The sequence below is a fragment of the Chaetodon trifascialis genome, chromosome 8, assembly GCF_039877785.1.
Source record: "Chaetodon trifascialis isolate fChaTrf1 chromosome 8, fChaTrf1.hap1, whole genome shotgun sequence".
NCBI lineage: Eukaryota > Metazoa > Chordata > Actinopteri > Chaetodontiformes > Chaetodontidae > Chaetodon > Chaetodon trifascialis.
In genome coordinates this window covers 18,924,230-18,949,331 of record NC_092063.1, presented here as the reverse complement: position 1 = coordinate 18,949,331, position 25,102 = coordinate 18,924,230, and the positions used below count along the sequence as shown (strand labels likewise).

General features: G+C 44.3%; 5 protein-coding genes across 5 annotated transcripts; 4 read left to right on the top strand and 1 right to left on the bottom strand.

The window, feature by feature from the left end:
- Positions 1–58: 58 nt before the first annotated feature.
- On the top strand, positions 59–3,840 carry mkrn4 (makorin, ring finger protein, 4). Its single transcript, XM_070967746.1, has 8 exons — positions 59–250; positions 1,214–1,342; positions 1,438–1,679; positions 1,754–1,842; positions 1,934–2,187; positions 2,279–2,386; positions 2,770–2,869; positions 2,953–3,840. The coding sequence occupies exons 1-8, from the start codon at positions 180–182 to the stop codon at positions 3,100–3,102; spliced, it is 1,143 nt and encodes a 380-aa protein (XP_070823847.1). The 5' UTR covers positions 59–179; the 3' UTR covers positions 3,103–3,840.
- Positions 3,841–4,722: 882 nt separating this feature from the next.
- Positions 4,723–8,260, top strand: fance (FA complementation group E). Its single transcript, XM_070968915.1, has 10 exons — positions 4,723–5,014; positions 5,774–6,362; positions 6,599–6,643; positions 6,737–6,793; positions 6,959–7,102; positions 7,185–7,308; positions 7,526–7,601; positions 7,710–7,776; positions 7,897–8,022; positions 8,113–8,260. The coding sequence occupies exons 1-10, from the start codon at positions 4,797–4,799 to the stop codon at positions 8,215–8,217; spliced, it is 1,551 nt and encodes a 516-aa protein (XP_070825016.1). The 5' UTR covers positions 4,723–4,796; the 3' UTR covers positions 8,218–8,260.
- A 570-nt stretch (positions 8,261–8,830) lies between these two features.
- Positions 8,831–10,958, top strand: rpl10a (ribosomal protein L10a). Its single transcript, XM_070969456.1, has 6 exons — positions 8,831–8,879; positions 9,304–9,375; positions 9,467–9,547; positions 10,181–10,329; positions 10,430–10,602; positions 10,748–10,958. The coding sequence occupies exons 1-6, from the start codon at positions 8,875–8,877 to the stop codon at positions 10,916–10,918; spliced, it is 651 nt and encodes a 216-aa protein (XP_070825557.1). The 5' UTR covers positions 8,831–8,874; the 3' UTR covers positions 10,919–10,958.
- A 1,290-nt stretch (positions 10,959–12,248) lies between these two features.
- On the top strand, positions 12,249–15,806 carry LOC139335468 (inositol 1,4,5-triphosphate receptor associated 2). The gene is made up of 13 exons (XM_070969086.1): positions 12,249–12,488; positions 12,589–12,652; positions 12,747–12,819; positions 12,905–12,932; positions 13,121–13,261; positions 13,346–13,477; positions 14,333–14,489; positions 14,572–14,609; positions 14,707–14,751; positions 14,843–14,991; positions 15,069–15,197; positions 15,345–15,458; positions 15,546–15,806. Exons 1-13 carry the CDS (start codon positions 12,477–12,479, stop codon positions 15,676–15,678), a joined length of 1,215 nt encoding a protein of 404 aa, XP_070825187.1. The 5' UTR covers positions 12,249–12,476; the 3' UTR covers positions 15,679–15,806.
- A 47-nt stretch (positions 15,807–15,853) lies between these two features.
- inavaa (innate immunity activator a) lies at positions 15,854–23,666 on the bottom strand. The gene is made up of 10 exons (XM_070968922.1): positions 23,601–23,666; positions 19,697–19,793; positions 19,059–19,192; positions 18,807–18,929; positions 18,471–18,705; positions 18,324–18,377; positions 17,812–18,037; positions 17,570–17,719; positions 16,783–17,479; positions 15,854–16,652 (listed from the first exon to the last, which is right to left on the bottom strand). Exons 2-10 carry the CDS (start codon positions 19,758–19,760, stop codon positions 16,560–16,562), a joined length of 1,776 nt encoding a protein of 591 aa, XP_070825023.1. The 5' UTR covers positions 19,761–19,793; positions 23,601–23,666; the 3' UTR covers positions 15,854–16,559.
- Positions 23,667–25,102: the final 1,436 nt, after the last annotated feature.

Genomic DNA, 25,102 nt, shown 5'->3' with positions numbered 1-25,102 from the left:
CGGTTCATTAACCTTTATCACTTGTGAAGTACCATAACTGACTAAACTTTGGGACAAAGAGATGGATTAATGGGAAATTGGAATACGTCACGTACAAACGTCAACGTCACGTTTCAATTGGTTGGTTGTGAAGTTAATTGGTAAAAGGAACCGGCTGTCAACTATTAATAGGCAGAGAGATGGAGGGTGCTTGGCGGCATGCATTAAACACACGGAGGATGGACTCGGCCCTCAGTGGAAGTATCTGTAGGTAAGAGGTAGCTGGTCATATATGAAGCCAATGAAAGGGAGAAGTTGTTGGAAAGTCGCACCTCTGACGCTGACAAGCTTTACAAACATCCATGTTTGTACCGAGAGACCGTGCTACCTTCAAACTCCGTCGTGCCGCACTTGCATCCAGACGTTAAAGTTGAAAAGTGCGTGTTTTGTCGATTAAATAAAACCCTTGTTTTAAGTGAAATAATTATTTAGCGGGTGGTTGACTTTTCGGAGCACAATGAATAAATGGGAGGGTGTATATCAGGAAAGAGCTCGCTAACGTTCAGCGTTTAAATAGCCGGACTTGTTCACCGTTAAGTCGGTTATTGGCGACGATATTCGCTGCGTTTAGCGCTGTTGTGTTCAGTGTGAAGTTTAAAAGGAAGTCTGGACACCACTAGCTGGCGTTTTTTAAGGAGGAGACTGATAAGGCAGCACGTAAGCACAATTAGCTGAGCTGTTGATTAACTCAGGTCAGTGAGGGAAAAGGGACGTCTCGAGCTGTTATCTCATCGATCTTGACGTTGACGCTGTATGCAGTGAAGTGAAATGTTTGGCTCAGAGCAGTGTGTGTCTGCCGTGGTCCGCACTTTTGAAGTCGTTTCCTCGTGCTAAATTACCTTGTTATCCCGAATTTGGGCTTTTTGTTTTCTCCACAACAAGAAAAACTAACCCGTTATCGTGAAGAAACGAGCTTTGCTTTCTCGAGGAACAATAAAATACAGATAAAAGTGTGATGCGGGCCTTTCATTGCCTCACACCACTATATATAATTATTGTGCTTCATCAGTTGAACAGACCTGCCTCAGATAAATAACAGATTTAAAAGAAATAATTTTTACTGTTTACCATTTAGAGACCAAAAATACCTGAATGAGAATTGGCCCCAAAGACCTAAAATGACTGATTCCAATGCTACATGGTAGAAAATGACTACCTTCCCTTTTCATTGCAGGCGTTTCATAAATGGCTCTTGCAGACTTGGTCCGAGGTGTAATTATCGACATGAATGGCCAGTTAGACCATCAGCCCAAATATGTAGGTACTTTCAGAAAGGTGGATGCTGGTATGGTGAATGCTGCAGGTATGCACCCCCGCCCCCCCTCAGTTGTATGCAACAAAATGCAGGATAACATGCACACAAATTCCCAAAGCTCATTGACTATTTTCTGCCACTAGATATCTCCATGTCCTTCAGCCTGAAGTAGATGCAGCTGTTGCGGGTAGAAGAAGCTCAGTACCTGCAGTCTCCAACTCCAGCGCGGCTTACGCTACACCTGACAGACGAGGGTCCGAGCCTGCTCTTCTGCAGGAAGAAGTGACATCCAGGCAGCAATGTAGCACATCAGAGTTTGTGGTTAATGTCTCAAATCCTCAACACAACACTGTGGCAGCAGATATTGCTGAGGAGCAGTCACAAGGTATGAGATGTTTCCGTGGGTGAAACTGATTTTGGTCCATATTTCTCCATACTTCACTCACTTTTTCATTGCAGATAATGACTCTGATCTCACTGCTTCTTGGGAATCGGCCCAGAGCTCAGAAGTTGTTCAAGCATGTGCTCATAGTGGAAGAAATGAGCAGGTTTGCTTCACTTTAAGTGTGGTCATTCTATGGGGCATTTGAACAAATTGAACCCAGGAGGCTTTGTGCTGATAGCAACGTTTGTTTACAGGAGACTTCTTCCAATGAGACGACAGAGGATGCTACAGCTGCTGCTGCTGCTGCGGCCTCCAGTACCCAGGGGACAGTAGAGGCCTTACTCCAGAGTAAAAATGTGATCTGTGGCATCTGCATGGACAAGGTGTATGAAAAGAAGGATCCAAGAAACCATGTTTTTGGCATCTTGCCAAACTGCAATCACTCCTTCTGTTTGCAATGCATCATGACCTGGAGGAAAACAAAAGACCTCGGGCCAGATGTGATAAAGTAGGTTTCATAGTATTTGAATATTTAACTGCGTCTGACAAGGCATCATGAACAATTTTGACTTCATCACTGTCTAATGATTATTTCTCAGGACCTGCCCACAGTGCAGAGTGAGGTCTGCCTTTTATGTGCCTAACAAGTACTGGGTAGAAGGACAAGCAAAGGAAAGCCTAATTGCTGCCTTCAAAGAGAAATTCAGGTGTGTTGTGAGCTTGATGGAGACAAGAATCACTACAGCAGGACTTAAGGTCGAACACAACTGATCAAATCTAGAATCTGAATAAGAATCTGGCCTCTACACCCTAAAATCTCCTTTCTCTCACAATGATTTACCTGGAATTGCAACAAATTAAGGAAATATGATCTACACGACACATCTCACAGGGCCTGCGTGATCACCATGTGGAGTGGATTTTAAGTGTGTATGTTCTGTAAATACTAAAGGCGCCAAAGTCCATGTATGATATTGGACAAAACAGGATGCACTAAAAATTCTAAACCTGTTACTTTGCATCTTTTTTCAATACAATTTTATCTCTGTTATGTAAATGCATTATTTGTCTTGTCTCTTTATGATTCTAGTAAGAAAAGCTGCAGTTATTACGCACGATACAAATACTGCCCCTTCAAAACGGAGTGCCTTTATCGGCATGACAGACATGCACGTCGCAGGTCATTCCTGGTAAGTATAATCCTGTCATATGCTATTAAGTTCTAACTGCCATCGCTATGCATGAGATGATGTGTTTGTTTCTTGCTCAACAGTATCCCGCACAAGATGAAGATGAAGATGACTATGATGGCGTCGATCTGCTTAATCTTTTCATAGCCATGACCTTTCTCGCTGGTGGTGACGACGACGATGATGACGACTTTGCCTTTGGCTTTTACCTCTCTGAAGAGTATGGTTTCTGAACTTTTTCTTTTTGTCAGTGTCTGAAACCACTGAATGGGGTCTTGATTATAAAATGCTCCCCAGAAAGAACACATGGCTTTGTGTTGCCCTTTCTGTCCTCATTAGTTGAAACATCTTGAGTAGACGTGATCAAGACCAGGGTTATTACCCGTGCACCATGGAGAGCAAAGGTTCAGGTTGTTAATGCAGTCAGACTGCAGCAGATCATTTCACTAACCAGCACTCCTTCAACCAGAGAGGAACTAACCTGTGAAATCACCTGCTGCAGTCTGATGGTAGGAAATGTGCACTTGGCTCTCCATGGCACATGGTTTGTTACCCCTTGTTCTAGTTGTAAGCATTGATGTGTGGGACAAATATTCAATCTCTAATGATTTTGTGGTTAATCTGTGGCCCTTGTAGTTTGGATTATGTCACCCTCCTGTGGTGAAAGTGGTTCAAACATGTTGCAGATTATTTTTTCCCTGAACCTCTACTGATAGTACTCAATTCTGACTTCTGTCCTGGCAGTTTGCACCATTGTGATATTTTAAAGTGTTGAATGGCTGGTAGTTTTTTAATTGTCTATAGATAAAAAGTTATACTGTATCCCCTTCTTGCTAGATATCCAGTACTGATTATACCTGCCTCAAGTGATTAGTCATGACATCCTGTTCCTAGTTTTGGCAAGAATGTAAAATGTTTTATTTCTTTTAAACAAGTTGTACTTGTACACAGAAAATAAAATATTGCTTCACACTTTGTCTCACTGAAAGGCTGTGTCATGCTCTTCATTGATACTTTTGCTGTTATATTTGTAAGATATTCTACCTGACTGGCAGACCACAGTACATGCGCCTGCAACACTGGGGCCCCGCAGGGGACTGTCCTCTCTCCCTTCCTCTTCACCCTCTACACCACAGACTTCAACTATTGCACAGAGAGCTGCCACCTTCAGAAGTTTTCTGATGACTCTGCGATAGTTGGATGGCCAGAGTCGTCTCTATTTTCTGAGGCGACTGAGGTCCTTCAACATCTGCTGGACTATGCTCAGGATTTTCTGAGTCTGTGATGGCAAGTGCTTTTCTCTATGCTGTTGCATGGTGGGGCAGCAGGCTGTGGATGGCAGATGCCAACAGACTCAACAAACTGATCCGCAAGGCCAGTGACGTTGTGGGGATGGAGTGTGACTCTCTGACGGTGGTGTCAGAAAGGAGGATGCTGAATAAGCTACAGACTATCTTGGACAACGTCTCACGCCCACTTCATCAGAAAGGCCAGTCTTCATGATGTGCTGGTCAGGCACAGGAGTATGTTCAGTGAGACTCATCCCATGAAAATGCACAACTGAATGCCACAGGAAATCATTCCTGCCTGTGGCCACCAAACTGTACAACTCCTCCCTCCGAATGGCCCTTGTACTTTTCACTGCCTGTTCTGATATATATTTTCCAATTCCAATTTTGCACATCCAAAGTTCAGTGTATATATTTGTTTTATTGTTGTATATATGCAAAAACAATTTCCCCTCGAGGATCAATAAAGGAATCCTGAATCCTGAATATTCAATTTGGGAGACTGGAATCTTGCTTTTGACTGTCACCGCTAGGTGGAGGTGTCGGGCACATTTGGTCAAACTACACTGGCGAAGAAGACATGTCAACAGACCTGGCGGGCTGGTGGGCGGGCGTGGTGTCAAGGTTCACCTGGGAGAATGGACGCTGCCAACTTGATGTGTCTGAGTCGGTTTGACGGGCAGTCGAAGCTGCTGGTCCGGTCGCTCCTGTGTGGAGCCTCCGGTGCCCAAAAAGCTCTGGGTGTCTTCCACAGGCAGCAGCGGGCAAACCCCGGAAAGTCGCTGTCTAACTTCATAGACACGCTGTGCCAAGACGAAGTAACCTGTCCCGGTTCTGAAGCCCGATCATTAACGGCGTAAGTAAAAGTACAACGCGTTAGGTTTCCGCAAAATACAAAATACATACTCACACTTTGTGTTTGTAGTGACTGCACAGGGGACAGCGGTGGTTGCCTTCAGGGACCGTGATTTCTGCTGGAATTTAGCGGACATCAACGCTGGGACATTAGAACTGTCCACAACTTGAGTGTAGGAGGCTGGACTGTTCAGTCCTCAGTAATGTCCATTTGACCAATAAACATTTGTTTTTAACAAATTAAACCGTGATGTGTTACACTCTCCTCCAGCATCAGTGACTAGCTACTCCAAACATTGAGTCTTTACATTCAAACATACAAGCTTATAAAACCGAATACGTGGTTTAAGATTAAGAAAGTTGTTCATAATATTTTTGGCTTGAGAGTCCTTTCAATAAGACAATCAACAGTTAAATCAAAAACATTTTCCCTCTGAACTGAAGTGATCTCATTTAAATAATTCAGGGTTGCAATCAACAATTATTTTCATTATCAATTCATCTATTTTCACAATTAATTGTTCAGTCTAGAACTTGTCACCAGGTTATGAAAAATACTTGTCACAATTCAGATTTCTTCTTTTGTCCAACCAACAGTCCAACACCCAGACTCATCATTTATTGTCATAAATGACAAAGAAAAGCAGCAAATCCTTACATTTAAGCGGCTGGAACCAGTTCTTTGTCACCGTGTGCGACTGTATTATGCTGCATACCTGTGCTAGTGCCTCACATCAATTTTTCCCCTCATCCATTCCAGTAAACCCCTGGTGTGCCTGTTTCCAGCATTATTCAAGCAAAACCTGCTGTCCTTCATCTATCTGGTCTACCCAGCTCTTCCTCGGACCGCTGTCCTCCATCTGCTCAAATGCCTCAGCCTGGATCCTCATCCAGGCCTCTGGGTCTCTGCTCTGGTTAGGCAGCTGGAAAGAAACCTGGGCTCCCACAATGAGGAGCCTCTGTACAGTTCGCTGTGCAGCCAGAAACTCCAGGAGCTGTCCAAGCGTTTGGTTGGTTTTGGTGAGTCGGGAGGGTGGGCCAAGTGCTTCAGCGGTCAAACAGTAGAACCTGGGTCTCAGAGTACATCTGGTTTATCAGAGCTGGGGACACAGAGGAAAAGGAAGAGCAGCTTTATCACTCTGGACTCAGATGGTGAGGAAACAGCACAGCAGCATAAACGGATAAAGATGGACGTCTGTGGTAGTGAGTGCCTCAGTGCTGAAGAACAGAAGGTGAAAGAAGTGATGTCAGGAGGATTAGAAAGAGATGCTTCAGGAGAGGCTCCTGCTGCTGAAGAGCTGCAGCCAGCGCCGGATGGTCTGTGTGACGCCCTGCCTGAACATGTAAAGGTAGAGATGGACTTCTTCTGTCCTGTCTGCACTGAAATGTGTCGTCCATTTGTCACAGTTTTATCAGTTTAATTTCTTTGCATTAAAGAAAATAATTGTCAAATTATGATTAGATACTTTCCTGCCAGCAACTTTCCACATTGATCAAATCAGGTGTACTAATCAGACCATTCTGTTGAACTTTATCACACAGGTTACACTTTATATAACTAAATATGGTCTATGTGTTTATTTAGGTCGCTATTCTTCAAATAAAGGAATTACTGGAAAGTCAGACAGAGGTAAGAACAGTGTCTTCTTTCTTTATAGCATAGATGACATTTGGTATTACTTTAATTTCATTATTAATTATTATTATTATTGTGTGTTTGCAGTGGGACCAGAGCTCCATGGATGTGTTCAAAGTGCTGAACGAGTGTGACCCGGGCCAAGTAGATAAGATATACCTTTATTAGTCCCACAGTGGGGAAATTTATTAGTCCCACAGTGGGGAAATTTCAGAAGTATGTCCTCAAATTGTTCCAGCTGACTTTTTTTTTTTTTTTTTTTTACCTCTGCATTAATACTAATCCCACGTCTCTACCTCTCATCTTTAGCTGGAGGTGTTGTGCGGTATGCTGAGTTTGCCCGACTTGCCGGAGCAGACTCTGTCTAAACTGTGCAGCAGTATTTTGGCTCCGTCTCCTGACCTCAGCTACAGCATGGCAACAACGCTCATCAAGAGCCTCCTGCTGGAAAAGGTCCGTCACTGAATATTGCAAAGGGTGCGACGTGTGTCCCTGCATGAGATGTTGACAGGATGTGTTTTCGCTGTACCTGCAGGTGCTGTCTCTGTCAGAACCGGCTTCCAGATGTCTAGTCACTGCAGTGACATCGCTGTGCAGCCGTTGTCCCAGACCAATGTGCCACGCTCTTATTGGACCAGTTCTAGAGGAAAAGAGCATAGGTGAGGAAGGGCTTGTGATCATTTCTGAGTACCCTGCCACAGGGGGGTCAGTTAGTCACAGAGCAGCAGCCCCGGAGCTGGCATGGATTCAGTGTCCTGTTTCAAGTTCATGCAAACAAGACAGATGCTTTGATGTTATGAAGGCCTGAGCCATGACCTTGTTCCTCACCTCTCACTTCCACTGATCGCCTATTGTTGATCTTTGTTTTGTTTTCAGGGAATCCGCAGGCTGAGCTACTGAACAGACTGATAGAGGGCTGCCTGGATTCCCATTACAGACTGCTGGTGCTTCAGTAAGATCATTTCAATTCTTTAGATGTATCAAAGAGCACAAAATAATAATAGACTCATGTGGTCATTAGTTGTTTGTTGATGCAGTTTTTTTTACCTTTTTCCCCCAGAATGACATTCAAAACAGTGTGGAGTGAGGCGGTGCTCTCCATTATTCACAGCTTGCTCGACTCCAAGGTAATCTGAATGTTTGTTTGTGGGAAAAGTCCTGAAAGACCACTTTTACACATATTTTACTTTTTTTTTAACATATTCATTGTTTGTGTTACTGGGCTTTTTTGTTTGTTTGTTTTCCAGCTCAACCTGAGTGAAGAACTGTTTACACAGTTCACCGAGCAGCTTGTGAGCCAGGGTCCTCAATTCTCAAAGTCTGTGAAGTTTGCAAAAATGATGCTGACAGTCCTCACCAAATATGGCAGTTACGTAAGTTTCAAAGTTTCTCCTACAATGGCTGAACAGTGGATAAAATAGCATTGGTAATCTCTCTTCATATGTGTTAATATGTTTTTCCAGGTGACTGCTGCCCACAAACACTCCCTGTATGGTTGCCTGATGTTAAATGAGACATTCCTGAAAAAGTCTCTTCAAGCTGCTTTGAAAAGGATCACACACTCGTGAAGTTTCATCTGACCAAATATGCGTTAATAAACCTGTTTAAATAAGTTCTTGTCTACTTTCTTTGGATAAAAGCGTCTGCCAAAAATGACTTTCTGGCAATAGTATGTGTGTATGTATGTATGTATGTATGTATGTATGTATGTATGTATGTATGTACGTACCATATAATGATAAGTACATACCAGTACACTGCTTTGCTTTTGGATACACATCTGTATTTTTAGACACTAGTTTAAATATAAAGACGGTTTCTTTTGAACTAATTAGAAGCCTTTACATTCAGAGAGCTGTTGATTCAGCTGTATAGGATTATACAGAGAAGTGTTTGTGTTATTTAGCTCATCCTCGCTGATATTAACGACACTGCTAAATGTGCAGAGTGCATTGAGCACAGCTCACGTACAGGGTCGTAAATTACTATTCAGACAGCAAATACGTATACATACATACATTTTGAAAAGTGAATTAGAAACATTAAATAACATAAAATGCTAAATAATGTAGATTTATATTTTTAATTACATTTCGATTTTTTTTAGTGCACGAAACAGTCACTCGCGCTTCTAGATGACGTCAGCACGATCGCTTTTATAATACGTAACTTCCGGCTAAACTTCCTTTTTCAGCGTAGCGAGAAGAGAGGGACGCGTCGCTAAAATGAGGTTAGCCGCTACTATACAGTAATGTTAAGAAATAAAGTGTTTCCACGCTTCTATGGACTACTACCGCTCTTCTAAACCTGTAGTATTATCATCTTTGGCGGCAGTCGTGTTACTTATGTGTTTACGAATTATACGAAGCTAAACATGACGCACGGGACCGGTTCATCTGCCGGTGTAGAAGCACGTTAACTTTTTGGATGTAATCCACTGTCATCCGTGGATTTAGAAGTGTTTTAGAAAACAATCATACATCGGATGAATACATTAGCTGTCTTAGATAATATTAATATGATTCTTTCCGAACTTTGATCTTTTTTAATGATTGTGTTTTAGCTATCGTAGACCAACTGAAGGAGCTAGGCTAACTGAGGTATTCCCCAATTGCATTTACTTAAACATGTTTTGTGGTCATTTTATTATACAGTAAGGTCTCCAGGGATACGTTGTATGAAGCTGTGAAGGAGGTCCTGCAGGGCTCTGTGGCCAAGCCAAGGAAGTAAGTTCAAATGAGTAAATATGTTCAGCCTGTGACACCTAAGTCCGGAAATGAATTATGTATTGGTGTGTAACTTTGCATCTGTTTGTAGGTTTGTGGAGAGTGTGGAGCTGCAGATCAGCTTGAAAAACTATGATCCCCAGAAGGACAAGCGTTTCTCCGGCACTGTCAGGTTCGGCCTTTCACTGTTTCACCCAACCTTTTCCCTGTGTGCTTCCAGCCCTGTCTGAGTATTAAACAGCCTGTTCGATGGCAAATAGATGCTGAAATTTTTGAAGTAAAAAACAAAATAGAAAAGACAGGCCAGGGGCAGACATGGAGAAGTACTCTGGGTAGTCTGACTGAGCTGACCCAGCCTTGGCTGGTGGAGGCGATGCAGACGGACCCCTACCCTGGGTCTTAAAACATGAGGGAAGGTTGTGAGTGGCTGAGCTGGTAAGTTCATGTCCTCCAGCCGACCAATTTATATTACGTTACCAAAGAGGTCAGCTGGACACCGGCCACGGTGGTGGTGTGGGTAAGACTTCTTCTCTTACACACTTAACTCAGGAAGGTGTCATTTGAAGATGGCAGAGTTTTTTGATTTTCTGTCTGATCAAAATGTGTTGTCCTTCATGGTCTATTATGTGCTTTACAAGTGCTCATTGCAGCTGTCATTTCAACCAATATGATGCAGATTGTCTAGTCAGGCCAACACTTAACATTCATACTGATTATTGATACAACCACACCCTGCCTTACTTCCACTGATGGCCCCTGGCCTGGGACTGTGAGCAGTGTCTCTAACTGCTTTGTTAATGCGCAGGCTGAAGACTCTCCCCAGGCCAAAGTTCTCCGTGTGCGTCCTGGGAGACCAGCAGCACTGTGACGAGGCCAAAGCCGCTGAGCTGCCACACATGGACATCGAGGCTCTCAAGAAGCTCAACAAGAACAAAAAGCTGGTCAAGAAGCTCGGTAAGAAGTTGCCCTCATGATGTGTGAGACACCTGGCTTGTGACAATGGCTCTGACAGGCTTTTTAATAAGCTGTCATGTTTTGTCCTGCCCCCTTCTAGCCAAGAAGTATGATGCCTTCCTGGCCTCTGAGTCTCTTATCAAGCAGATCCCTCGTATCCTGGGACCTGGGCTGAACAAGGCCGGCAAGTTCCCCTCCCTGCTCACCCACAACGAGAACATGAATACCAAGGTGGATGAGGTGAAATCCACCATCAAATTCCAGATGAAGAAGGTATGCTACGCTGTACTGGAATTTGAAAATAAAAAAATATATATATACTTTACTCGTTCATGTTACTGGCTTTTTTTCCTGTTTTATTTGTTGTAAGCACTGATCGTTTGGTTCCTGAACAATATATCTTGATTTTGGGTCATAGGTGCTCTGCCTGGCTGTAGCTGTAGGACATGTGAAGATGACAGAGGACGAGCTTGTGTACAACATCCACCTGGCTGTCAACTTCCTGGTGTCTCTGCTGAAGAAGAACTGGCAGAACGTGCGTGCCCTCTATGTCAAGAGCACCATGGGCAAACCTCAGCGCCTCTACTAAATGCCAGCTTTTCTATTAATAAATGTGGAGATGCTCCAAAGTTGACTGTTGTGGGTTTTTTTTGTCAGATTGAATCTTTGTTTTTTATAGTCTTTATAGAGTTAAATGATCATGGACGTCTCAATACTTTGAGTTGGGGAAAGTATAGCCCTCCTCATTAGCAGTATCTGCTGAGTGATGCTTTCCTCCTCATGTTTTGCAGGTCTTGTCAGGTCAGTGAAGGGGTGGACAAGCCCACAAATGTAGTTTCAAACACAGATATTGGTATGTTTTATTAAAGCAGCTCAGGTAATGTGTAGGGAGGCCAATGTAGGAGAAAAGGAAAAGCACAGGCCCAGAGAATAACAACACATAGTAAAAAAGAATAAAGTAATGAGCGTTTACATCCATGCTGGACACCGGTCACAACTGTGAAGCATTACAGCGTCAGGAGAAAGGGAGAAGAGACACAGACACTTGATCACTGGACACAGCAAATACAGCAGCACTAAGATGAGTCCATGTGCCCACAACATTAGACATGAGACAGATGTGTTTTTATATTGATCCTATTGGCCATAGCACTGATACGGAAACAAGACTTCGTAGTAACAGCACACAGCTCAGTGACATTGCATCTAAAGGTCTTACGTGTTTATGGTAACCATGTGGAGCTCCCTTTGTGCTCTTCATACAGAATTATCCCTCAAACTGTATTAATTTGACAACTTTGGAGACAGTTGTTGAGGGAATTAAATCTGATTGGCTAAAGCAGGTCTAATGCTGGACTCTAAAATAAAATGCATATCTGTGGACATCCTGACTCAGCTGACCTGTTGAGTGGGCCATCAGTGGGGCTCGTCAGGGGCATGACAGGCTTATTGACAGATGCAGTGCTGGAGCTTTGTGGGCTTTCTTCCTCAACCACTGAACAATATCAGTAACACAGTTTACCAATACTTTACAGAAATTGTCAACAGTATGCCCAATGAATCACAAAAAAATTGAAAATGAGTTGACATCATTTTAAGGTCAGTATAATATAATGTCTCTGCTGGAACATATGTGATACAGTTTAGTACTTACCACTTACCACTAAGTACCACTTAAAATTCCTTCACATGAGTTAATGTAGGATATCCAGATACTCTCTGTGCCTTCATCTGAACTGTTTGAACTATACCAAATGTATATTTAAGACCCAAATGTTACGCTCCTCAGAGGATGATGAGGGTGATGTGAACAGCACATTTGACTCATCACCTGGGACAACACTAGCATTTATTTACTGAAGACAAAAACACAGCCAACAGGTACAGCCATCGCTACCCATGAGCCTCTTGGGGCAGTCGCCCTGCTCTGGTTTGACTGTGGATCTCTTAATAGGATTATCTATTCTCAGTGCGGGTGAAAGGCAGAGGGAGAAATGAACCAAACACGGACAGGAACTTCTGACAATATATATTTCTGTTTTCAGCAGCGATGAGAAATCCACCACTGACAGCGAAGGGGATTTGAATCATTTAATCTTTTTTTTCTTACCTGAGTGAGACTCTTGGATTATTCTTGAGAAGGCGTGATGAGTGCTGAGGTGAGTCAAATAATCTGCCTGCTGTCCTTCCTGTTCCTCTTAATACTGATAACCACTTTATGTGTAATGGTCGTGTATCAGATGTAATGTTTCATTTCAGCCTGATGCAGAGACAGTCAGCTACTGTCCCTCCACCATGCTGGACAGCGAGGACAGTGAAGAAGGTAACAGCTGCAAACACACCGTAATGTTTCTATTAACAGCCAGCAACCAGGTTTCACAGCTCTGCATCTAAACTGGTTTGAATCTTTGCAACAGACACCAGTCAAGAGGAGCCGCCGATCACGAGCTGGAACGAGCTGTCCATCATAGAGCGTGTGGGCCTCAACAGGTGACACAGTGCGATATTTATCTGCTGCACAGACTGTCATGTCTCTGCGTTATGATTTAATCTCAATTATCTTGTTTTCTGACAGTGTGGAGATGTCAGAGAAAGATTTGGAGGTGAGGTCACCCACTTTACTTTACTTCCACCACAGATTACTTTACTTTAGCAGATGAAAATGTATTCATTATTAAATTTACATCAGAGGAAAGTTTTCTTAACGATGTCTTTTCATATTCCCTGAACCTGATTTTTTTAACTGCGACCATAAAACATGCAGCTCAGTGAAATGTCTTCTTGCGTCCAGACGGCCTTCTCTCAGATTGCCCTGGCCTTCCGCTGCGATCAGTACACCCTGAAGCAGAGGCTGCAGGCGGAGGAGCATGCCCGCAACCTGGCTGAGGAGAACATCCAGCTGGAGCTGAGCAGAGGCAGGGAGACGCTGGAGGTGCAGTAAATGACAGGTGCTCTGAAATGAGCCTCAGTGACAGCAGCAGAGAGCAGGTACACGTGTGTTTGTGTGTGTTTTCAGACGCTGAAGGGCCTGTGTCTGGACAGCAAGCGCAGTCGGATCCTGCAGAGGCTGGAGCTGTCTCTGGACATCCTCGGGGGGACTGTGGAACGAATCTCCAACACGGCAGAGGTGCTCGGAGCCGTTCACCAGGTACGCTGAGACTCCTCTGCTCCTGCTTTGTTGTTGGAGTTTCTAGTGGCATTTGAGACTGTGGCTTCCAACCTGTGGGTCGAGGGTCCAAAACAGGTCCTAGAGTTGCTCTGCTGGGTCGCAATATTCAAGTCAAAAATTCCAATTCAAAAACTCAGATTCAGAAATTGGTTGATAAAATAGGTTTTGAGGGCTTTTGACAGATGTTTGTAGCCCAGAGGCTCTTCGGTCTTCGGTCATCAGGGTCCAACACTCGGTGGGAGGGATGTACCCCGAATAATAACTTAAAAACCGTACCATGGGTGGCATGGTGGGACAAGTGATAACACTGTCGCCTCACAGCTAGAAGGTCCCGGGTTCGATTCTTGCCTGGGGCGCTGTGGGCGCTGGGGGCGTGCCCTCCACCATGCCTTCGATGCCTGCTGCTCGAGGAAAAAGAGGCCTTTCTGTGTGGAGTTTGCATGTTCTCCCTGTGTTCACCTGGGGTATCCTCCTTAAAAAAAAACCCAATAAAAACATGCAAGAAGATCACCACCTGACCAATGGTGACAAAGAGGAACTGTGTCCCCGGGCGCTGCCGTCGGCTGGCAGCCCACCGCTCCTGGTCTGCCGCGGAGGAAGACTCACCAGGATGGGTTAAAAGCGGAGAAAAGAATTTCATAAAGCATGGCGTGTGTGCAGTCTCCTCGCTGTAGCATGTGTGTGCAGTGATCAATAAAGTAAATCTTAATCTTAAAAAGAAAAAAAAGAAAGTCACAGTTAACTCCTGCTAAAATCAGATTTTTGTATGAGCATATAAACAAAGACTCACAACCTGGCAACCCAAAATCTCTTTGTATTCATGCTCTTTGACAGGAGGCCCGGGTGAGTCGGGCGGTCGAGCTCATGGTGGCTCATGTGGAGAACCTGACGAGACGACATGACAGAAACATGGCAGAGCTGGAGGAGGCCAAGAAGGTGATCCAGCAGCACAATTCCTCCAGAAACATCATCGATCCCAGAGCGTCTCCAGGTCTCAGATACCGCCTGTCTCTCCATGTCTTGTTCTGCTGTCATGTGCGATATTTGACTGACCTCTGGACCTCTTGTTGTAGATCTAGAGGACGGTGACAGAAGGAGAAGCTCTCAGCCGGTATGAAGACGCTCGGCCGTCTAATATGAGCGCAGCTACATTTTAATCACTTGGATCTGCCTTTCATTTGAGCTCTTCTCTCTCCTTCTTCCATTAGAATAGCAATTTCCGTCGGAGGGTCAGCATATCATTAATTCCTCCGGTATGAAGAATTCTTTAGTCAACTCTTCCACTTTCTTTCAAATGTTATCATCCAGAAACCCAAATGAGCTTCGTCTCATTTGTCTGCACAGGAGAAGATAAAGCGAGACTTGAAGAAAGTGGCCGCTCATGGAGGATCCTCCAGCAAGAAGTCTGTCCGCTCCTGTCCATCTCCCCCCCCAAGCTCTGAGTCCAGCTGCTCGGCCATAACAAAAGACGACTGCAACTCAGTGGATGACAGGTCAGCTAGAGTTTATGCTTTGCATCTGAGCCGTGTGTTCAGCAACGGCGCATCACCTCATTTCTCTTCTTTTTCAGGCCACTCAATCCTGATGAAGCTCAATCGGAAGCTTTAGCTGCTCAGCTTCCTCCGCAGCCCCCTCCCATCCCCAGCCCGGAGTGCCTCCCATCAACGCAACTGGCAACCACAAAGATGCAAAGCAAAAAGTTTGTGATCACTGTTCATGAGCAAAATAGCAGAAACAGCACACAATGCAATAGCCTGCAGTTGAACAATGATGCACAGTAAAAGTAGTTACACAAGTTTCATTTAATGCTTCTCTGTAACCGTGTGAATGCGTGTCTTCGTTTCAGATCCCCTCTGGACACTTTGAGACAGAGACACAGGTCGAAATCTGCATTATCAAAGAAAAAAGCAGACAAGGATAAAAAGAGTTCCAATATTTACAGACGGCTTTCTGCGGGCACGTAAGTCGGCGTATGTTTTAAAAGCTGTTGTTGACTTTGATTTAATTTTTCCTCGCTGGCTGAACGCTGACTGAACGCTGTCCTCAGGTGTGGCTCTTTGTGGAGACAGCGTCCTCTGGCTCACTGGCTGTACCGCTGTCGCTGGGTGCTCCTCTGCATGTACCTGTCTGTGCTTTTCTGTGTCGTCACGTTGACGTACTTCTTGCTGGAAGCTTCATGATGGAGCATCGCTTTTCTGGGATATGCGGTTGTCAATGAATTCTGTGACTGTACTGTAAACATGACCTGCTGATACACACGTGTTAGTCTGCGAAGCTCTTTGTATTTGAATACAAACATTTTGATGTACCACTTGTGTTTGTGTTTCATCTCCGAAAATCACCTCGACCATCTCTATAAGAATGACTCCAACTTCACTTTTATTATAAATATACCAAAAATATCAAAACTGATACAATCACTTGGTTAGCAACAAAGCACCATACTGCAGTGAAAACATTCCTCAAACCACCGTTAAAGGCATTAGTGATTAATCATTAAGAGTTAATGGCAGATGCTAAGGTTCAGACAGATGTTAAATTTTAACTATATATATTAAAAAGAGCAACACGTTTTCAAAGGTGTATCAAAATTTTAGCAATAAGTCTCTATGTTGCAAGGGGGAAACTTTCAATAAAAGATAAATATAGTATAAAATTCAAAATTATATTAGGAATGGGAAACTTTTTTGAAAACTACTGCAGGTGAATTTTATGTGCAAAATGTGTTCCAGCCACAAGGAACTTCTTCAGCAAGTTTGTTTTATATCTTATGATTCACTTGACACATTTCTGAAATTGTATGAATTCACCTCAGAAAATTTAGAAACATCTATTAGAAAACTATTCAAAATAAATAAAACTGGCATATCGTGATACTTTAAGCATTAAATTAAAAGACGAGAGAGAAATGTGCTCATCGGTGCCCCGATAGGGCCGCGTTTTCTGCATCATGACGACGTACAATCTCACAGAGAGTCCAAAACCTTAATAAATACAGAGATAAATAGAGGGGAGTAACACACATCCCACTGCACGTACTGCAGAGCAGGAGGGGTCTCAGCTACACCTGGCTCACAATTTCAGCATCTTCTGCAATGAACCACTGGACTGGAGTCCCGTCTGCAGCTCTCTGGAGAATCACATTACCCGAACCCTGTGAAGACAGTCACAGTATATTAGAGCTGCACGGATGAGCTAATTAATCATAAGTCAATCCACAATTTTAAATCACATCACAGTGTGTCAGTGGCCCAGTTTAGCTTTGAATCATTGTCAGTTCTGACCTGTTTAAATGGAGGCAGGTGAGGTGCAGTGGGGCTCTTGACGCTCAGCGAGCTCTGCTGATCCATGCAGCTCGGCTGTAACTTCTGCAGCTGATTCCTCTGATGCCAGGACTTCAGCTCCTCAGACACAATCTCCCTGGGCATCAGCCTGATGGCATGGTTCGGGTACTCCTTTAGAGAAGGCGTTCGCACCAGCCTGGTGTACGGTGGAGGGGGCTTTAGGATTCTCCTCGGGGACGATGCTCCATCCTGCCACTGTCTTTGCTGAGGGCTGCATGCCACACCCGGGGAGGACAGGAAGCATTTTCCCGTGTCTAGGTCTTGAGGAGAGAGTGGGCCGTCTTCTGCCATGTGCTTGATGTAGCCAAGGCTGGACTGAGACTGGCTGGCGTTCTTCTGTGAGCTGGAGAAGCTGGGGAGCCCTTTCTTTTGAGCTCCGAAGTGGAACCCATAAGGCGGCGGGCAGAGCTTTGGGATCTCAGTGGGTCCATCTCTGCCAGGAGAGCTAATACAGGAGGAGGAAGAGTGCTCTGAGCTGCTGTCTTCAGAGCTGGACTGGTAAGGGCGTAGGGGGGAGTACTCCGGAGAGCGTACCATGAAGTCTGCTGCGCAGCGCCGCTGAGGCAGCCTGGCTCGCCCTCGATTGTTTTCTACAATGAGGCGCTCCTTGTCAGCAGATGGCTTACTTTTGGGCAGTCTGAGGAGACATATCATGTAAAATTATAGTAAACATGTTGTTATGCTCTGTGTGCATCGGTGCACTGATGTAAATGACTTCTCTATGTACCTGAAGGACTGGGAGTACTGCCGGCGTACGTGCAGCTCTGGGGTGGAGGGGGCGCTGGTGGAGTGGTTGTGACGCAGGGCTGAGTTCTTGATAAACTGAGAGAGAGGAATCCTGCCACTCTCCACAGGCGCCTGAGTTCCTGCTGGACTACTGCACACAACAAAAACAAAGAGGGTGATGTTGTCTCACATCAACACCACGCAGTACTTTCGATGGGTTGCTATTAAACTTCTGACTCCTACCTGGACCTGCTGCTGCAAGCAGACTGAGGTTTGGTGGCCTTCTGGTAAGGCTGATCCAGACTGGACTCTTTCCATGGAGAATTCTGGATGGGAGAGGGCTCATACTCCACACTGAGCTGGCTTGATGACTGCTGGGGCGACTGAAGGGTCTGGGCTGACAGCTGGAGGGGGTCCGAGTAGGAGGTGGCCAACACTGGAGGAGAGAGAGGGCTGAGCGCGTCCATATCTGTGGAGAAACAGTCAGTATGAGGCCAGACTGTCAGAGGATGCTTCCATTTTTTTGTAGTCTGCTGATTTCCAGATGATGGTTCATTCATTTTGAGTAATTTATTCGATTTCAGCACGTTAAACGACACAGATGTTCGCCTGCTTCTTTTAACCTGCTGCCTGCTCACTATGTCATCGCACTGCTCCACAGTATCTCTGATCTATATTATCTATTATATATCACTGAATGTTTGTATGAGAGTGAAGATAATCTTTAAATATGTATAAATGTACTCCATACTCACCGTCATCCAGGGCCACCACATCAGACAGGGAACTGTCATCAGACATGTTCAGATCTGCATACAGAAAAGCAACATTTTAGTGTGTCAAACCAACTCTATGCCTTCAACTGCACAGATTGGCCTGAAGGGGGCAGCAGTGTCACGCACCTTTGCTTTGGCTGGTTGAGTTACTGATGCACGGGGAGTTGCAGTTACTCTTGATCCTGTGCTGGAACACGGCCTCCTGCAGATCCTTCACTTTCTTCTCCTCCCTCTTGCACTGCTGCAGCCGGTTCTTCTTCTGTGGTTTACTGAGGTGATCCTCCAGGGACAGCTTGCGGGCCGCCTCATAAATCTGCCGCTGAAGAGCTAAGTCGGTTTCCAGCGCTTGCAACTCTGAATCCTACGATAAAAAGACATTTAGTTTGTAGCTGATGAATTGCAGTCTGCATGCTTACTGTCTTTCTTTCCCCAAACGCAGGATACTCTGATGGTGGCCTGTACCTGTTTATCAAGATGGATCAGACCTTCATCCAGTTTAAAGGAAGCACCAATCCTCCTTCTCACACGGGGTGGCTTCTCATCGGGCATCAGAGGATAGTCTGAGGGCAGTTTACCAGTCAACTCCTGTGAAATCAAAGTGTTGATGCAGTTATAAACACTCATATAGAGCTGTTACAAAGTTCCTTACAGCTAATCAAAGCACAAAATAATATCTTGGCAGGGTGTGCATGTTGTCATCTATGAGATACTGACTGCCTCCCTGATGCAGAGCTTTCTGAGCTCCAGCAGGCAGAGCTCCAGACGCTCCTCCAGAGACTGGTGCTTCAGCTTCAGGGCTCTAGTGTGGGTGGTCAGGTCCTTCACCGGGGATGTGGGGCTGTCTGGACCTGCAGCGAACACAAAGGAGATCACGTCAGGCTTTCCTCATCAGGAGCTGTATCAGCCATAGAAATAAATATACTATCCGCTGTTTCCACTGACTAATGTCCTGTTTTACTGGCCTTGCATCACTTTCATATTGTTCTAATCTATTGTTTGTCTGCGTCTGTCTTGTTTTAATTGAGTATGTTCCTTTTTGTGCGCACACTGCGAATCAAATTCCCTATGGGATAATAAAGTTATAACAAAATGAACATCTGCTTTTGCATCTGCAAAATCTGCAAACTAATTAATTGCAATTTGTGACCAGTAAATCATGATTGCATTTGTTCATTTGTTCCTCTTAAATGTTCCTGAATGATAAAAGTGATCATGCGAGATGCAGTATTTTCTTTTGCTAGCTGTTTTCATGTCAGTAGTTTTGTTGTGTTTTACACTGATTATGCAGCTCTAAGCTGCACATGCCATATGTGGAAATGCTGTATTTTCACATTTTATAATGACGTTCTTACCAGAGTGCAAGATAATCCCACTGTCTGTGTCACTGATCTCCTCTTTACTCTCGATGGCCGTCATCTTGACTATCTGCTCTGATGTTTTTAGAAATACCTGTTGAAATAAGCAGACATTGCACAGACTAGTAAAAATTAGACAGAACACTTATGAGAATAGAGATTCTCTCCTTGTTTTCATACCAAATGGCTTCATTCATGCTCGCTCCTGCTGCTTTACTTAACAAAAGTGAATGACTAGCGAGTGTCCTTTCACACACTTATCCATGCAGCTCTCCTCCTCCTCCTCCTCCTCCTCCACCTCTTTCTCCCTCCCATGCTCATTCACAAAGGAGGCAGACCCCCATGGTTGACTCGGCACATGTGCGGGGGTTAATCCGAATCGTGGTGCCATGGTGACAGGGCACGGCACGACCGGCTAGGGGAGCGTGTCGCCATGAGGCGTGTCAGAGGGCGTTTAAAGAGCCCAGACCCCGAAAAAGAAAGCAGATGGCAGCAGGAATTACCCCACTCATGGACTGCACCTGTTCCCCCCCATGCACCCCTCCCTCAGCTCCTATTCAACCAGTGTCCAGAAAACCCTCTGGGGGCTTTGAAGTGGAAGAATGTCTCAATGCTGGGTTTGTACACACAGCATCACATCACAAGGTCCCTGCTGACTGCTGCAACACTGCCCATTTCACTAACACACTTTCACAAACAGGCGAGCACAATTCATGTTTATGGCCCGCTCTGTTCTGCAGTCGCTTCCCACCGAACATCTGACTGGCAATACACAAAAATGAGCCGCGGAGAGGAACGACAGCAAGAAGAGCAAAACACTGAAAACAACAAATTGGAGATAACATTTAGGACAAGACTCTTTAAACCTGGACAGGAGGTCTTTGTGTGACTGCTTTTGTGAAATTGCCTCAGGACAAGTACTTTATTTTCTCCATTTGTTTTAGGTCAATCAATTTATTCTGGATATCACATGTCTGCCACCACCCTAGACTTGAAAGTTGCAGGCACTAACATAATTAAAGGATATCATTAGCTAGCCTGCCTCAATGCCACACATTCATAAAACTGAGGTCATAAACTCCTAGAGCAGTCTATGTGTTAGTATCACGCAAATTTATGTGATAAAAGTCAGGGAAACAGAGGCGAGGCAAGGTTACTTGAAAACAGACACCATGTGAGTGGATGTATTGCTAAGGCTGCTGTGTATAATCCTCAACTCTTGTCTCATCCTCTGTGTTTGGAGATTGGTATCAGGCCTTTTCCTGCAGGGACCAGGAAGACACAGAGCCCATGTGGATGAAAAGCCACCTCCAACAGGATATTATTGTGTATCCCATAGGCCTGATCCATTCACTGGAGCAGCTCATGTGAACTGATGCAGCTATGGGCAGCCGGTAGCACAATGAGACACAGGCAGCTCGAGCCAGTAAAACAACACTGCAACAAAGGCCCTATATCCACCGACCAGCCTCAATAATCTGTTGTGGGCGCAATATCTGCTGACAACTCTGCTTCAGGCCTGAGCAGCGTTGTCGGGCCAATACTGAAACAAGCCTGCAGTGAGAGGTGGGGACAGGAACGGTGCTGGAGTTTTTACTGTGCGAGGTCGGGGCCCGCCGCACTCTCAGACACACGGCTCCATGCTGCAACGATCTAAAACTAAAGACATCTACAGGAATCCGGCCTGGTAATCAGAGACAGGCAGGGTAATGTGGGATTTACCCACTTACACCCCATAACTCTCCAAAGACTTTCACAAGAGTCTGTGGTTGGAGGTCTAGGCTGAGGGTGTGGGTGGGTGACTGAGTTCGGGTAAAACAGCAGATCTCAGAAGCTGAAGGTTATTGCCAAGAAGTTGATGCCATTTGTCATAGCTTTCATAAAAAATCTGGAGTCGTGGGAGTGTTGAAATTATACCGTTAGAGAGAGCCAGAAAACAGTACAGTTCTTGATCGAGTGTAACAGGAATAGCAGTCCATTTCCTGAAGGGATAGCGGCTGATAGCACAGTCTCCACCCTGCAGACTCGACCGATGTAGTCATAACATCTTAATTGCGGCGTGTGTGATCACCGCTAATGACAACTATCTGGGAATGTGTCAGGGATGGGAGCTCATCATCCAATCCGTCCTCGCCACTCACCAGACCGTGACGCTGTAACATCTACGGAAGTGGGTGTTTATGGCAAGAGATCACGATGTGGATTCACTGTCTCCCTGACTTCCCCCACCACCCTTTCCCATGAGCCTTGGGAGCTGCGACCTCCTGGAATGCCGCCACAACCGCCGTGCTCATTACCACTGTGGTCGGCCCTGGAATTACCAATGGGGACCAGCCTCACTGAGGAAACAGTGAGGGATGCCTGAAACCAGACCGAGGCCTGTTCGAACCCTGTAATTAAGATTCTCTGCTGAATGCTGATACTATGGAAGAAACCAAACGACTTTACAGCATGCCTTATTTCAGAGTCTGATGAAAAGCCAAAATCCATTCAGCAAAATGGATCCACTCTGTACACAGTATGGGCTGCTGGAAGAAAAGTGCATCAATGTGGGGGAGCAGCAGGAGAAAAAAAAAAAGTGAAGTGTTGTGTTACAAAGCGCGTCACTGGAGTCAGATCTTTGTGTAAGAAGCAGTGTTGAGTGTGGAAACTCCACAAACGGCAGCAAAGCGCCGACAATAAAGAGGCTGTGGAACACCAAAAGGCTGTGAGGAGTCTGTATCAAAGACTCGAACACTGTCAGCATGTTTCCTTTGTCAGATCAGCACTTAAATAGTGCAGGGGGTCTTAGTTTTCCAGCAGAGACAATGCAGTGGTAATAAGCACCTTATCGGCCTGCTCTCAGTCACTGGAGGCCATATGCTGGCCAGACACAGCAGGCCTGTCACAGCCCAGCGACGGCGTAAATACAGAGGGCATGAAGAGATGCTCCATTGTTCTCCAGAGGCTGATGGGCAGTCCGGCGATCATGACACCTTGTCCCTCTGAGTCATCATTTCTGAGGCCTCTGAATGGACCCTGATGGTCATCTCAGACCTTTGGCAGGATGTGGTTGCAGCTTTTCACCCACACGTATCCACTGCTGACAAAAGAGCAGGGGGACTCCGAGGGCATAACAACATAGAGGTGTTGTCTTTAGCACCTCTGCGGCACTGCGTGTCTGTCAACACGTGAACTGATGGAGACTGTGTTTATTCTTCTGCCGAGGGCACAAACAACCACCACCGACCAGTGTGCTGCCCCATATAAGCCCTGAAGTGTTGTTTATCTGTGAAAGCAAACTGTTCATAATCACAGTATAGCACAGAGCAAGTGATTAAACTCAACACAGCCTTCCAGCACAGCTGTTTTGTGTTCATTAATCATAACTACTTCGTCTGATATACCCCAATACTGAGGGTTTTAACTCCTTGTATATGCATACTTTTATTTTAACAAAGTATTTCTGGAGAAAGCAGAGCAAATGTGGAAGAAGACCCTTAGATTGTTAAAATTTAGACTTTGAAAATATTGCATTACATGAGTCAAATTACAGACATATTGGCAACAAAATGAATTTAAAGTATCAAAAGCTGTAGCAGAAATGAAAAGTAACAAGTAGAAGTAAAAACTATTTTACAAGTAGTGAGTAAATGTACTTAATACCTTTATGAATCACTCATCATAACGACACGTCCTTTGGAGGTGTTTCCATTTTAAAGAGTTAAATACAGCCCAAAAAGAAAATTCAATTAAGCTCATAACTTAGCTAAATAACGGTTCTCTGCCGGCCTATAACAGCGACCCTCAGCCTCACTCACTTTATCCTACATTAATACTGGTTGTACTAATGTGGCGCCTCTTCTCTGTCCCTGTTTCCCTTTATATCATTTTGTTAACCTACAGAAATTCCTGATCTTACCTTGTTGTGTTGTGTCTGCTCCTCTACAGCATCCTTTCCAAGACAGCAGGACTTCTTCCGACTTTCTCTACTCAGATGTGAGAACAGCGCTTGGGACATCTGTTTCAGTCAACTTCACTTTCTCGGTGAAGGGGGTCGAGATTCATTGATTTTTTTTTTTTTGCTATCGTATTTCTTTGCCGATTCATTTCTTTCTTGATTTACGTAAAATGTATTGGTGTTATTATGAGCTCTAGAATAGTATTTCTTCTCACTTAATTAGCGTTTTCACCAGAAAAAAAAAAAGCATTTTTTTTCGTGCGACTTATGTCCCCACTCTCCTTTAAAATGGTTTGGTCCGGTGCTGCTGACTTTCCAGACACGCTCTGCATATTGACACAGCACGCGACTCACTGAGTAGGCTTTTAATTTGAAAAGAGGAACAAAAGAAGAATGGCCGGAGGGAGAGAAGTTTTAGTAGAAGCCAGGACAGCTGGTCAGCAAGTGGTGATGATCATCAAGGCCACACTCACACCTCTTCCCTCCGCCATAATGATGAGCTACCCGTCCATCCATCGTTAGCGATCCAAGTTGTTGTTGTTTTGATATTTTATTATTTTTGCTGACTTTATTGCATCGTTAGCACTGGTGACAAAACTAACAAGTAAATTTGCGGAAGCACTGCATTTAATTACCAATTAGATATACTTGCATTTGATACTACCTATACTCCATCAGTGGCGGAAGAAGTACTCAGATATTTAAACGAAATAAATGCAGCAATACCACGGTGTAAATTTTACTTAAGTGAAGGTACAAGAGTGTTACAATTAACATATAATTAAAGTAGTAAAAGTAAAAGTACTCGTTTAGCAGAATAGCCCACTTCAGAATAATGTATATTGTATGATTGATGCATTAATGTGTACATCACTTGATGCAGTTCATATAATAATATCATAATGTATTTGTTGTCTTGCAGAATTAATATATTTGCCTCTGAATTGCAGTAGTGTATAAGTATAAAGTACCAGAAAATAGAATTACTCAAGTAAAGTACCTCAAAATTGTACTTAAGTACAGAACTTGAATAAAGTACTTCGTACGTCTTTTTTCACTCCACTACATTTGTTTAACAGCCATTTGTGACTTGTTACTTTGTAGATTAAGATTTCATCTATTACGAGCATAGAAAATGTTATATAGCTGCTACATTCAAATGCTGCTTATTTGTTCATGCATCAGTAATCCAATCATATAATATAGGCTACTCAATACTTTACTCAATACTCAGACTGATTGATAATTTAAGTGCATGTTGCTGATCATAGTAAAAGATCTAGATCTATTTTAGATGCATTGCTAAAATACTCTAAACATAATTTAGAAATAACAAACAGGCCACTCTTCCTGCAGCCCGAGGCTTCCCTGACTCTCCCAAATGTCTCCAGTGCTTTAACCAGGCCCTTGGGTATTGCCAGCCTATATATCCTGAAAAGCCTCCTCCAGATGGCCGGTGCTTT